The 13,235-nt window shown below is 56.3% G+C and overlaps 4 protein-coding genes across 4 annotated transcripts; 2 read left to right on the top strand and 2 right to left on the bottom strand.

The window, feature by feature from the left end:
• Positions 1–160: 160 nt before the first annotated feature.
• On the top strand, positions 161–346 carry DICSQDRAFT_53507 (uncharacterized protein; the record flags this gene model as incomplete). The annotated part of the gene is made up of 1 exon (XM_007363076.1): positions 161–346. One exon carries the CDS (start codon positions 161–163, stop codon positions 344–346), a length of 186 nt encoding a protein of 61 aa, XP_007363138.1.
• A 105-nt stretch (positions 347–451) lies between these two features.
• DICSQDRAFT_81565 (lanosterol synthase) lies at positions 452–4,719 on the top strand. Its single transcript, XM_007363075.1, has 8 exons — positions 452–973; positions 1,532–1,750; positions 1,805–1,940; positions 1,998–2,629; positions 2,712–2,860; positions 2,921–3,249; positions 3,323–3,469; positions 3,533–4,719. Exons 1-8 carry the CDS (start codon positions 549–551, stop codon positions 3,674–3,676), a joined length of 2,181 nt encoding a protein of 726 aa, XP_007363137.1. The 5' UTR covers positions 452–548; the 3' UTR covers positions 3,677–4,719.
• Positions 4,720–5,058: 339 nt separating this feature from the next.
• On the bottom strand, positions 5,059–6,716 carry DICSQDRAFT_53157 (NAD(P)-binding protein; the record flags this gene model as incomplete). The annotated part of the gene is made up of 10 exons (XM_007363074.1): positions 5,059–5,343; positions 5,423–5,495; positions 5,560–5,721; positions 5,848–5,882; positions 5,936–5,982; positions 6,037–6,141; positions 6,200–6,282; positions 6,354–6,376; positions 6,437–6,597; positions 6,668–6,716. 10 exons carry the CDS (start codon positions 6,714–6,716, stop codon positions 5,059–5,061), a joined length of 1,023 nt encoding a protein of 340 aa, XP_007363136.1.
• A 1,571-nt stretch (positions 6,717–8,287) lies between these two features.
• DICSQDRAFT_153386 (uncharacterized protein) lies at positions 8,288–8,771 on the bottom strand. Its single transcript, XM_007363073.1, has 2 exons — positions 8,451–8,771; positions 8,288–8,384 (listed from the first exon to the last, which is right to left on the bottom strand). Exons 1-2 carry the CDS (start codon positions 8,721–8,723, stop codon positions 8,301–8,303), a joined length of 357 nt encoding a protein of 118 aa, XP_007363135.1. The 5' UTR covers positions 8,724–8,771; the 3' UTR covers positions 8,288–8,300.
• Positions 8,772–13,235: the final 4,464 nt, after the last annotated feature.

The raw sequence follows: 13,235 nt of genomic DNA, 5'->3' as shown, positions 1-13,235 counted from the left end.
GCGTGTGAATCATTCTGAGTTTGACGTGGAGCCAGGATTGAATATTGGGGTGTAAGTACATAGGTTGCGCAATGATGAGATGTATAAACGAAGCGCCGAGTGGGAGCCTGTCGTAACTGCCACCCGCGGAATGAGCAAATAGCAAAAACATGATGGGCGGATGACCTCCCCAATCTCTCGTACTGTCCCCTTCGGGGTGACATACGAAAAAATTGGAACGATACAGAGAAGATTAGCATGGCCCCTGCACAAGGATGACACGCTTTCCCGGAGTGGTAGACCTACGGGTCTCAATATTTATTTTCCTCTTTGCTGCGATGGGCGTCTGGTTGGGTGGGGTGCGTGACCGCGTAAGTAAATGCGACGAGTCGTCCCACTTGGCTGCGACCCACTTGGCTGCGACGATGACCTCCGTCCGCCCTCTAACCGCGCTTCCTCGCTCGACTTTCTCGACTTGGCCTACTGTTCGCTGACCCTCTGTCGCTGCCTCCAAATCTGCTACCTTCGTCCCCGAGCGATAGCCAACCCGTCTCCTATACTACTAGCACATGGCAGCGTTCGCCCCGCTTGACCTCCCCGCCTCAGGCAAGCTCCCCTTCACCGACTACTCCCGCTGGCGCCTCCGCATCTCCCCCAACGGCGACCACACCTGGCACTACCTCCGCACCGACGACGACCTCGCCGCCTGGCCCCAGGCCACCTACGACAAGTACTGGCTCGGCCAGGACGTCGGCCTGCCCGCGCTCCCCAAGCCCACCAACGCCCTCGAGGCCGCGCGCAACGGCTACCGCTTCTTCCAGAAGCTCCAGTGCGAGGACGGACACTGGGCGGGCGAGTATGGTGGGCCCATGTTCTTGATCCCCGGGCTGGTCATCGGCAACTACGTGTGTGGGCAGGGCTTCGAGCTGGAGGAGCGGCTGGAGATGATCCGCTATTTGTTCAACCATGCGAACGAGGATGGCGGTTGGGGCATGTGAGTGGTCTCTCTTTCTCTTTCATGTCCCCGCCGTCCCTTCTGCAGAATGCTACGCGTCATCCATCAGACACGTTCGCCGACTGCGCGCTGTGAACGGGGTTTGTCGTGAACGTGGTCGCACTTTCGCCCGACGCCCGACTCTGCTGTCTCACGGCAGGGATTCGGATGTTTCCAGCTGGAGAAAAGTCTCTGAAAAGGGGAGGCGCGAGGTAAACTATCCGTAAATGTGTAGCACATCTGGATAAAAGTCTTTGAAAGACGACGAGCGGTTGCCTTTTGCGTCCCCATTTCATCGACTTTTCTCCTATCGAAAACATCCGATTCCCTGCCGTGTCTGTGCAGACAGTATCGCGGTAACTCGCGCTCTCCATTTCTTTCGCGAGCAGGACTTTAAATTTGATGCTTGAGCGCACGCTAGTAAGGCGTCCATCTCAGTGGCTGTCATGCGCGGAGTGGTACACGCCTCTGCTCTTGCGCAACGGTTCAGCATGTCTCTTTATGCGTCCTTTCGATCTTTATTCTGCCACGACTACGCAGCTGATGCACCTTACGCAGCCACATCGAAGGCCCAAGTACGGTGTTCGGGACGGCCCTGAACTACTGCGCGGCTCGTATCCTCGGCCTGAAGCCCGACCATCCCGTCGCCGTGAAGGCGCGCGCATGTCTGCACAAACTCGGCGGCGCGGTCGGCGCGCCGTCCTGGGGCAAGTTCTGGCTCTCGATCCTGAACGTATACGACTGGGAGGGTAACCACCCCATCCCATCTGAGCTCTGGTGAGTTCTGTTTCTATATATGCTGACGACACCTGCCGCTGACGCGGGGACAAGGCTGCTGCCGGATTGGGTGCCCATCCACCCGCACAGATGGTGGATCCACACGCGCAACGTCTACATCCCCATGGGCTACCTGTACGGCGTGCGCTTCAAGATGGAAGAGACCGAGCTCGTCCTGGATCTCCGCGAGGTACGCACGTCCTGTCCCCCATAGCTCCTCTCCCAAGAGCCGAACTCGCGCCCACAGGAACTCTACACGACGCCCTACCGCTCGATCGACTGGCCCGCGCAGCGGAGCAACGTCGCCGCCATCGACCTCTACACCCCGCACTCGACGCTGCTCGAGGGGCTTTACGGGCTCCTGGGCACGTACGAGGCGTGCGCGCTGGCGCCCGTGCGGCGCGCGGCGATCGCGCGCTGCCACGAGCTCGTTGTGCTCGAGGACGAGAACACGGACTGCCAGGACCTCGGGCCGGTGAACAAGATGATGAACCAGATCGTGCGCGTGCACGCGGAAGGGCGCGATTCCGCCGCCGCACAAAGGCACTTCGCGCGCTGCCGCGACTTCATGTGGATATGCGCGGAGGGCATGATGATGTGCGGCACGAACGGCTCGCAGCTGTGGGACGCGGGTTTCGCGGGGCAGGCGCTCGTGGAGACGGGCTTGGGTCTCGAGGACGAGTTCAGGGCGAGCGTGCTGGGCGTGCTGGGGTGGCTGGACCGGTGCCAGATCAGGGAGAACCCGAGGCACTGGCGGACGGCGTACAGGCACCAGACGAAGGGCGCGTGGCCGTTCAGCACGAAGACGCAGGGGTACACGGTGAGCGACTGTACGGGCGAGGGGCTCAAGGCGGTGCTGTACATCCAGGAGCACGTCAAGTGAGTGCGAGGTGGTTCGGCTGGGGGGGGGAGATGGGATGAGTGGGCGCTGACGCTGACGCATCGGTCTGCTTTCTGCTAGGGACGCGCCGAAGCTGGTCTCCGAGAGGAGGCTGTGCGACGCGGTGGACGTCATGCTCAGCCTGCAGAACGCCGACGGCGGCTTCGCGAGCTACGAGGTCATCCGCGCGCCGCTGTGGATGGAGTACCTCAACCCCGCGGAGGTCTTCGGTGGGTCGACCCCGCTCCGTTCCCCGCTCGCGCATACGTATACTCATCCTCGCGCCGCAGGGAACATCATGACCGAGTTCAACTACCCAGAGTGCACGACGTCCGTCATCACCGCGCTCGCGATCTTCCGGAAGCACTACCCGCACTACCGCGCGGCGGACATCGCGCGCACGATCGCGAAGGCGGTCGACTATCTGCACCGGGCGCAGCGCCCCGAGGGCGGCTGGTTCGGCTCGTGGGGCATCTGCTTCACGTACGCGACGCAGTTCGCGCTCGAGAGCCTCGCGCTCGTAGGGGAGACGTACGCGAGCAGCGCGCACGCGCGCAGGGCGTGCGACTTCCTCGTCGGCAAGCAGCGCGCGGACGGCGGGTGGGGCGAAAGCTACAAGGTGCGTCTGGTGCGCGGGCTGAGGCGTGATGGCTAAAGCTGACGGACGGGGACGGGGACGGGGACGGGAACAGTCGTGCGAGTCGCTCGAGTGGGTGGAGCACAAGGACACGCAGGTCGTGCAGACGTGCTGGGCGGCGATGGCGCTCATGTACGCGAAGTACCCGCACCCGGAGCCGATCGAGCGCGCGGTCAAGCTCGTCATGTCTCGACAGCGGCCGGTGGGTGGGACTATGTTTTCGGATTCAGAGGGAAAGCGGGTGTTGACGGCGAGGATGGCACAGGACGGCTCGTGGCCGCAAGAGGCGATCGAGGGCGTGTTCAACAAGAATGTCGCGATATCGTACCCGAACTTCAAGTTCGAGTTCACTATCTGGATGCTCGGGCGCGCGCATCATTACCTTGAGGAGCTCCGTTCGAGGAAGTGAAGGAGAAAATTCGCGAGGGCGTCGGAGTCTTCCGGCAATTCATGCTCGCATCTGTGTGTGGAGTATATACGCTGATTTAAATCCATGTTGAGCCCGGTGTTACATGAACATCCCACCCAACACTAAACCTCTAGTCGGCACACCCTTCTCCTCCTTCTCCATATCCTCGCTACTGGTTTCCAAAGACGCGACGACGGCGCACAGCTCAGCAAAGCCGTAGATGATACACTTCAATGAAAGGACTCCAACGACGACGCCGCCCACGGCGAGTGCCGCGAAGCGGCCGAGCTCCAGCCAGTAGTTCTCCGGGGAGTCAAGGATGCGGTGGACGTACGAGCCTTCCTGCACAGCGATCACCGCGACGGCGAAGACGGTGGCGAGGACGACCACGGGCCAGAGGTACGAGAACAGGCGGTCCTGGCTGAGCTCCGGGTCCGCTTGCATGCGGCGGATGACCGCCTGCAGGTCCTCGAGCGGGGGGGCGACCGCGTCGTACCAGTCCGACGCCTCTTCGCGGATGGCTACGCGGGTGAGGCGGGGTGGCGCGGACTCGCCGCCCTCGTGTTCGTGTTTGCGGACGCGGCGGCGTTGTGTGGTGGTTGGGTTGGTGGTGATGAGTGCGGAGTACTCCGCGACGGCGTTGTGACGCTGGATGAGGCCTGGCATGGAGGTGTGTGTGTGCTGGTGGTGATCGCAGCGGCGATGAGTAGGTGGGGTGGTACAGAGGTGTTGGTGAGGTTGAGAGTGTGGTCTCGACTACTGATGCGGTGTAATGGTGGGATGTTCTGCCTGACCAGTCAGACGGAAGGACTTGTGATATGTGGGGGATTTTGGATTGAGATGCGTTGGCCTTTTATACCTCTCAGGGAGGGCGCATCTACACGTTTGGGGTGGGCGGGAGTCCTCAAACTGCCGCAGACCCATCGGGCCAGTATTTGTTCAAGGCCCGACGAACTAGCACCGCTTGTTCTGTGGAACAGTCGGCTCTGATAGTATGTTGTGGTGTGTCGGTCCAAATCAATATCCACTACGCTGGAGATTTCAACCATGACCGCATAACCGCGCTGACCGAGGTTCAGGATACTGCACTATTCGCTTGAAGCCTGGGCGTTCCCGTCCCATTTCCCCAGTAGACTGAACTTCATCACGATGTCGAAAAATCTTCCTTCTCTGCGAGGAGACAAATGCGGGCCACCACTGACTGCCGCACCTGACAATAGAGGCTCGTGCACGAGCATTCGGGACGTCGTTCGGCGTGCGGGCACTACCCTTTTACAAGCGCGTTCGGGATTGACAGGTCTCCAACCGGCTATGCGGGTCATAAACACTGCGTTGCCATCCCAATCGTACATATCACCACCACTTATTATACAAGTACGAACTTACTCCTCCGCAACGACAATTACGCACTTGCCGAAATTCTTCCCGCTCTGCACGTCAAGTATGCCCTCTCCCGCCTTGTCGAGCCCGTACAGCTTGTGCTCCTTGTACTTGATCTCGCCCCTGGCGACACGGCCCACGAAGGACGAATAGAACTCGTCGACGTACTTGTGCCGGAGGAAGCCGACGATGAAGCCGTGGAAGTGCAGCTGTTTTGTGACGATCTTGAAGAGGTTCTTGACGTGGTAATGATCGGTCGTGTTGTATCCCGAGATCATGCCGCATTCCTGTTGCACCGGGCCAGGCAGAAATGTCAGCCGCGGGTGGACCGAGTTCAAGTGAGGCTGATGCGGAACGAAGACTCACGATGAAGCGGGCGCCGGGGGCAGCGTACTCGATTGCGGCTTCCAACTGCTCTCCGCCGACATTATCCCAGTAGCTGCATAGCGAGCAAACGCGGGTCAGTTGAATGGCTGACGGCATGGAGGTTGTGCGCGACGCACATGTTGATCGGGCCCTCCTTCTCGAGGACGTCGCTCGCCTTGGTCGTCTTGTAGTTGAAGACGACATCGGCGCCGATGGTCTTCATGAACTCAACCTTCTCGTCGGATCCTGCGGAGCCGATTACCTTGAGGCCTGCGGCCTTGGCAATCTGGATGACGGTGCTACAAGCCACTTCAGATAAGACTGTATGCGATCAACATGGTAACCTCGCTGCTTACGCTCCGACAACACCTGCACCGTCCAGTCATGGTCAGCATATTTAAAGCGAGCATTGCCTTCGGTACGACATACCTGCGCCTGTAGTGACAAACACAGTGTCCCCCTGAGATCAAAACGTTAGCTCACTAGCGGTAGGAGAAGAAGTGTGCGGAGCACCTTCTTAGCTTCAGCATACTCTTGCCAAGCATACCACGCAGTCTCTCCTGCACCATGATCAGTACGATTGCAAGTCAATCTGAGGCGTTTCGAGAACTTACCAGGCATACCGGCGACGCCGAGGTAGACCGACCATGGCAGGCCCTCCTTGTTCTCGAGCACACGGAAACTCTTCACGTCGGTGATGACATCATATTGTTGGAACCCTATGAAGATTTTGCTGCTATTACGCACCATGCAAGACAGGATTTGATTGAGACGTACGGTAGAATCCATAGAGATGGTCGCCTGGCTTCACATTTGGAGCCTCAGAGCGAAGAACGACACCAACACCAGAGTTCGCCAAGCTGATGGGCAGAAAGATGGGAAGAAAGCGTCAATAGAGGATATATATGTGGTCTAAATGCATGCTACTCACGGTTCCCCTAGCTTGAAGGGTTCCTTGAACGGCACATCATGTAAGCGCTCAGAATGCGTACTCGGCTGACCATGGAAACTCACAACATAGCTTTTGTTCTCAGGGCTCCGCATCCTTCCGCGCATGTACGGATCGATGGAGAGGACAAGGATCTTGACGAGGACGCCGCCATTCAGAGGGACATTGTCCAGGTCAATTGTCTCGGATTCATCGTATATCGTGGTCTTGCCTGGGACGGGGTAACCTATGACGCAATGTCCGCTATAAGCATTCCACCAAGGGTCTTCGCACCGGTCGCACCGAGCAGAACGTACCTGTAGGGATCTCGTTGAAAAGATAACGACCGTTCTTAACAGGGGCCATGTTGATGTATTGCAGCGAGTAGACAAAGGGTGCGAAGGCCGAAGAGAATGTGATGACAAGTGTTGACACCGGTCATGGCCCCCATCTTATACATTTCGCCCGTGGCAATGCATATGTCATATACAGATCGGGAAACCTGCTTCCTATTAGGCTTATTCAGCCCTGGGATACACGATCGCTCAACCCGGCCGGCATATTTTGTCCTATTCGCCGGTCTCTTCTCGAGAATCGCGTGTCGATCGCAATCGCTGTGCAGTAAGTACATTCTCGAAACATGTCCTTGAGAAAAGCGTGTCATCGATACGGACGCATTCTGCACCTGCCCTAAGGGACCACTCATGGCCTGCCTAGTTATCACTAGTGCAGATTGAACAACCCAACCTGCCAGCGACTGTTATAGAATGCATGTAAATTGCTGAGCGTATCGAGCTGTTATGATTTCAATATCTGGATGTCCTTGTCAATCAAATTACACCTTCCACTGAGCATCAGAATACCATACAGGACCGAGATCGCGAAGACGACATGGCAAAACCTTGCAAGCTCAAAGTTTCCGAAGCAGATGCCAAGACCCACAGGATGTTCATCATCCAAGCGCCCGCAGGTGTGACCGGCTATCCGGGGAAGCGAGTCACCGGAGCTGAGGCTTCTTTGTTCTGGGCGTAAAGTTGAAGGGAAGTTCTTCCAGTTTGTAAGTACATCTCCACGCACAACGCTCCTATGGCACATGACGCTGTTCAGAAAGCCTGTCAGAGCACGTAGCCAAGAGTAAGAGTGTATTTCTTTCCCACGAAGACCCAGCAGGGGGGCTTGTGCCATACGCATCACGCGGCCAGTTCCCATATTCACCGCTCGCCGGATCGTCTCGAGAAGACGGCGAGGTCAATGACCCTCCCTTTGTTAGCAGCCCAGGTACATGCATCTCATCCAGGACTTATAATATCATCCATCGCAGATGTTTGTCTTGTGGCTTGCCATTCAGAGCCGGAGTCCTTCAGCTCATTTATCCACGTGCGAGGTCGTGTCAGTCCATTGCGGATTCAAATAATTGATGTCAAGCTATAAGCAATACATCTGAGGACTGCTGGTGCAAGTGGAAGTTATCGCGACGTTTCGTCGCCATACAACAAGGCGCGAGCTTCCGAGAAACCGCAACCCTATCAGCTGTTGACGGTCTTTGTACAAGGAATGCATTCTGGCAGGCGGTTCACTTCCGAGCGCGTTGCGGCCTCTGTTCGGGTGCTTCGCTTTTCGAAAACACTAGGTCACTCAGGATGAGGATCAGAATTGTAAGTAAGATCGAGTCACAACTCATGCTGAGATATGGGGAAGGTCAAAACTGCATTTACCAACGGTCGACAATGGTAGTACATCAGAGAAGAACTAGGTCGCGGGCAGAGCCTTGATTGGACATCGGGAGCCTCCAACGCGGTCACGTAGAGTGACCATTGCGCATTCTGTCGATAGAAAGGCGTGCCTGCGACAAAGAGACTGTCCATGGAAACGAGGTCTCATGAATACAGCAAAGATCACAGATGCTGGAAGTCGAAAGGACGCACCTTTCGTTGGCTGAGCATCTGGCGTTCAGCAGCGGTAGAAACACTTCATGCTCTTGGCGTTGGGAGCGCTAGCGCATTTGCCAGCTCCAACAACAACGTTTCCGGAATCCTAACAACCACCGATCGTCAGCCCACAAAGCCGGAAAGCCAAGACATCACGGAATGCAACGCCTACGGTCTGCTCAACGCTGCAGTTGGCGTCCGAGTAGAGGGTGCAGTCCGTGCCGAACGTGCCGTCGCCCGAGACGAACACGCTGCTGAAGTCGGCCTGGAAGCAGTTGCCCTCGCAGGTCGGCTTGTAGCTGCCGATCACGTCGCCCTTGCACTGGTCGTTGGAGTAGTACTTGACACACTCGCCGTTGGCGACGCCGCCGGTGTTCTGGCAGTTTTCCGCGAACGCGGCGGGGAGCATGGCGGCGAGGACGAGGGTAGCGATGGTGAACTTCATGTCTGCGATGGTGCGGTGCTGTGTGGTTGTGCTGGAGAGTGCGGTGAAGGAGTAGGTGTTTGGCCTGGAGATGAAGGCTTCGACCGCATCCTCATTTATACAGGCCCAGTTCTCTGCGCTCTTCTTCCCGGACCACGGGGCCGCTATGCAGGACTATGCCAATATCAGTTACTCCATCGAGTGCCCTGTGAACACCCTGGATTGAGACATGAAACCGTAGAAGAATAAGACACAAAGGAAATACGACACGGCAGAATGCTAAGCAAACTCGGTCCACCTTGCATGAAGCTCCTGGGCCCCACCCGAGCGCAGCGCCGTGCACTGCTACTGTCCGTTGAGAAACTTCGGTCCGTGGCGAAGGTGGAGATCAGCAAACGACGCGTCCGAAGAGCGTGTCGCTTGGATGGCCTTAGCCACTGACCAAATGTCGCCCATCTGTAACCAGCGGCTCGCCATGTCTCCTAGTAGAGTGTCTCTGCGCTTACACTCAGCCATAGTGCTTCTGATTACGTGGCGGTGTTTCTGAGAGACCTCAGCTTTCCTGGCCCATTGTGCGTAGAGTGGGGGCAATGGTGGGCATCGCGCGCAGGGTTAGACCGGCATTGGCACGTGCGACAAGAGGTAGCGCGAGCGCATGTGAGGATCTTTGGGGGGGGGGCCAACAAGGTTCAGCACGGCCTATGTCATTCAGCGCACAAGCGTGCTAAATCCAGCAGAAGGCGGGCGCACCTTCACCAAATGCACTGTCACGCCCGAGTGGCATTGATTAGCTAGTGGCGTCAAGGTAAATCAGAACAGAGCCGCGGTATTCAGTGGAAACTGGGGTTGGGCACGACTTCGTACTATTTGGAATGAAACACGTATTTGGTCTGTCTGATAGAAGCTGGTCAGGCGGAGCGAGCTTGCAAACAGCGGTGGCAGTGCTACCGTGGACCAGCGCTTGCACGAGCAGATCGGCCCGAGGTGGATCGTCTGCGTAGATCCAGATGCTTGACTAGTTACTGAATACCTACGATGGTGCGGATTTCAACATGCTAAACGACACGAGCCTTAGCTCACAAATGTCCTGAACGCAGGCTACACATGCAAGCGCATCATTCATACGATTTCGCACAAAAAATGTGGCTTACTCGAAGCAAACGTCCGAGCCATCACGGAACGTCGCGTGGCGTTCTAGGTCGATTTGTCCTGTATCTGCCCGGGAGCGCTGTGGGAGTCACGAAGGCGCAGTAGGATCTGTACATACCTCCTCGGATCCTGACGCAGGGTAATTCCAAGCGTTTGTCATTCGCCCTATGATCAAGACGCCCCGTTGCTAGTCGATCAGGCGTCAGTATTTAGGGCTCATATTGATTTGAATTAGGGTCCACAAAAGCTTCCTGTATGCGCTCACATAGGCAATTGGTCATCCTGTGGAGCGTATTCTCGAGACACTGGTGACTGGCTGCATATGTCCGAGGGCGCTGGCGACCCGCCGGAGGAAGGGAACAGACTTTTGAGGTCCCTCCACCGACGACCGGACGAACAGAGCGCACTGTCATGCCGTTTTAGGGCGCCCACTTCACCCACAATATGTTTCGATGGTCGAGTAGAGTGGAGCGCATTCGCGCCAGATCATGACGGAGCGGTGATGGAATGCAGGCTGTCTGCTATAGCGCGCAATACCAATATCGCCCTGCACGTGTAGCACGGGACCGAGGAGTACATGCCTCAGATCCAAGAGACGGCAGACTGTACTCAAACCGCTTCCGCCCAGTCCTTGCGACATATGCTCGTTCTCAAGCTGTTCTACTCGTCGGTAAGCGTATGATTTCTCCTGGCATTAGCAGAGGATACTTGTGATCGCTGCCTTCGACGGCAGGCAGGTGTGGTAGATCGGCTGCACCTGAATTCCTTGCCCGGCCGAGGCTCGTCTAGACTGGTGAACGCTCCAATCCTCACTCTCGCAGGCGCACAAACCGGCGATAGGTCTGAGGATGTAATGTGTATTTTGGAGTGCAACAGTGCAAGGACTCGTATCCGATGGTTCTGGACCCAGGACAACTCGTTCCGTGCATATCCCCAATATCCCTGTCACAAGTTTCCAACAGGAACCTTGGCGCAGCAGCCGCAGGGTCGCGAGATGGCGCCTCGAAGGATGGACTCGAGGAGCGTCCACGACCAGGGAAACTGTACAACAGAGTCTCAGATACTCAGAGGACTTCTCACAAGTATGCAGACCGTAGGCTTACTGAGTGTTCCTAGGGAGAGAAGGGGAAGAAGCGGTCGCCATCGTCTTCGTAGGTCGAAGGGGCTGACGAGACAAGGGGGAGCCACCACCCGAGTCTGTCAGCCCCACCTGACATACAACCCCAAGACTCCGCGGCACCGGAAGCTCTAGAGGAGATACGCCAGGGACCATGGAGGACGATTTGGTCGGCGCCTGCTTAATTTGCCGCGAGTGGTGGGCGATTGGGAGAACTGCCTTTGAATCGTCAAGGGAGTCAGGACGAGAAAGAAGGACAAGGCGATGAACCAATGCTCACTGAGTCGACATTCTCGACCGTCACTTATGAGATCCTCGGCCCATGGACTGCGCGGAAGCAGCGATGTCGTCGAGTCGGGCGTGGAGCAGAAGCAACCTGTTGTCCTGGTGACCGGACAACGCTGCTTGCCGATAGTGGGATGAGTAGTAGGCGAGGATAGCGCCCAGCGTTTTGGTCGACGGGATCAAGGGACGACATCCATATGAAGTCGAGATGATGAGGATAATCCACGGAGGTGCGGAGAAGATGGTGGTTGGGAGTTGAGGAGGGGTTGCGGCGCAGTGCGGTTCTTGAACCACTGGCAGAGCTGGCTGACATTTGTGATGCCGGACTGACCTTCACGGAGGTTGGGATGCCAGCCGCGTGAAGATGAATCTAGGTGACGTGCGTTAGCGTGTACGAGGCAAGTGGTGATTCGAACTTTACGATCGTCTCCTTGGATCGCATACTCGCAATCCATGTGATTTTTCGTCAGTGGCATGTAGACGGAAAATCACGCTGCTTTGATGGGCATCTGGTTACTTATTAGAAGTATAAGCTAAGGTTACGACGTAAGGTGTCAGCCGATGCACCTGCAAGTGCGAGCATTATTCGCACACTGGCAGTCACCACTGATGGGAGACAGACTCCGTATTCATTTCAGTTGATGACATGATTTGTCTGCTTGAGAACAGGCTTAGACGGCCAGACCGAAGGCAGGTAAGGAGTGCCATGTCGACGCTGGCGGGAGGAGTACTTATATAGTAAATGCAATCCCCCCAGCGCGATGCGACGCTGGCGCTTGATCTAACCTGCCTTGTATGGTAAGTGTGTCCAAGACGGTGTCATACTGGCGCACCTATGTCTAAATTCAGAAGTTGCTGGTGCAGTGGTAACGATGGTTGTTGTTGTTTTTCCGTGCGAGAGTTCGAATCCCGCGCGTTGGGGTTCGGGTTGGGAGTTAGGGTTTGGGTTAGAGGTTAGGGTTAGCCACTTGTCTTTCTTCTGACCCCCACAAGGGGTCGCCGGTCTTTTTTTTTCGCGCGAACAAGGCTTCAGTGTGCCCGTCTGAGTGCTCCCGGCTTGGGGGACCCCCCGAGCGCAGCGAGGGAGGGGAGGGAGCACGAATGGCGGGTCCTGGATGTTCTTGAGCTAAGCGCCTTACATAAGATTTTTCTACCTAATATGGGCTTGCGTCGCATTGCGCTGGCACGACAGGCAGCGCACGTAACCCAACCCTGTGAAATGTAAGAGATTTTCCGGGACAGTCCTAAGTTGAACAGCTGATATCCCCTCCATCTGTCCCACAAGTATAGGATGACTTTCACAGAAAGCTACCACATGTTTCTTCTCATACAACAGAACAGCATTGGAGTGCCACTCGCTAGAGTGGAGAAAGCGGCTTAATCGTCAGCTTTCACAAAGGTTTTCTGGTGCTCAGTCTGTGAAAGCTGACCTTTCCCGGACATTTTCTCTGACGGGGCGAGCGTGCGGGAAAGGTGTAATTTTCTCTTGGGTTCAATTCTCAGAAAGGTGTAGAGAAAGTCAATTTTTTGTGTGATGTGGTATAGATGTTATGTTTCCGGGCGAAGTCAAGACTGTCCCGAAGTTTCTCTCGTCTTTCTTGGCACGAGAATTTGGCCAGTGCCTGCCGTGTGGGGGGATTGCATTCACTACTCCAGGAGTATACTAGTGTGACCCCAGAAGCGACGGCCCAGAATGTATTTTGTGCATATCTCCATCGCATCTCCCCCCATGAATCTCAATCTTGGCACACTTAATCTGGATTTTAGACAGTATATACCCGTAAAATATGAAGGCAATCGGTGGAATTTTGCTTCGAGCATCGTGGAATTACACGTCTGACCCCAAAAACGACGGAAAGGCGCCCACAGATTGTCACCAATGGTCACGGTGCCGAAGACTGCCGATTTAAACACCGCTATTATCAGTCGTCCGATAACGACGTTGGCGGAGGGAACACTAGTCGAGGCGCTCATAATCAAAG

The sequence above is a fragment of the Dichomitus squalens genome (assembly GCF_000275845.1).
Source record: "Dichomitus squalens LYAD-421 SS1 unplaced genomic scaffold DICSQscaffold_5, whole genome shotgun sequence".
In the NCBI taxonomy this organism is placed as follows: Eukaryota; Fungi; Basidiomycota; class Agaricomycetes; order Polyporales; family Polyporaceae; genus Dichomitus; species Dichomitus squalens.
This window is presented reverse-complemented; position numbering and strand designations above follow the sequence as displayed.

What these genes read in the sequence shown, in the direction of transcription:
- DICSQDRAFT_81565 (XM_007363075.1), top strand. Translation starts at nt 549, where the DNA reads ATGGCAGCGTTCGCCCCGCTTGACCTCCCCGCCTCAGGCAAGCTCCCC. An exon ending in TACATCCAGGAGCACGTCAA is followed by an intron (nt 2,630 to 2,711) that starts GTGAGTGCGAGG and finishes GCTTTCTGCTAG; the next exon opens with GGACGCGCCGAAGCTGGTCT. An exon ending in TCATGTCTCGACAGCGGCCG is followed by an intron (nt 3,470 to 3,532) that starts GTGGGTGGGACT and finishes AGGATGGCACAG; the next exon opens with GACGGCTCGTGGCCGCAAGA.
- DICSQDRAFT_153386 (XM_007363073.1), bottom strand. Translation starts at nt 8,723, where the DNA reads ATGAAGTTCACCATCGCTACCCTCGTCCTCGCCGCCATGCTCCCCGCC. An exon ending in ACTGCAGCGTTGAGCAGACC is followed by an intron (nt 8,385 to 8,450) that starts GTAGGCGTTGCA and finishes GGTGGTTGTTAG; the next exon opens with GATTCCGGAAACGTTGTTGT.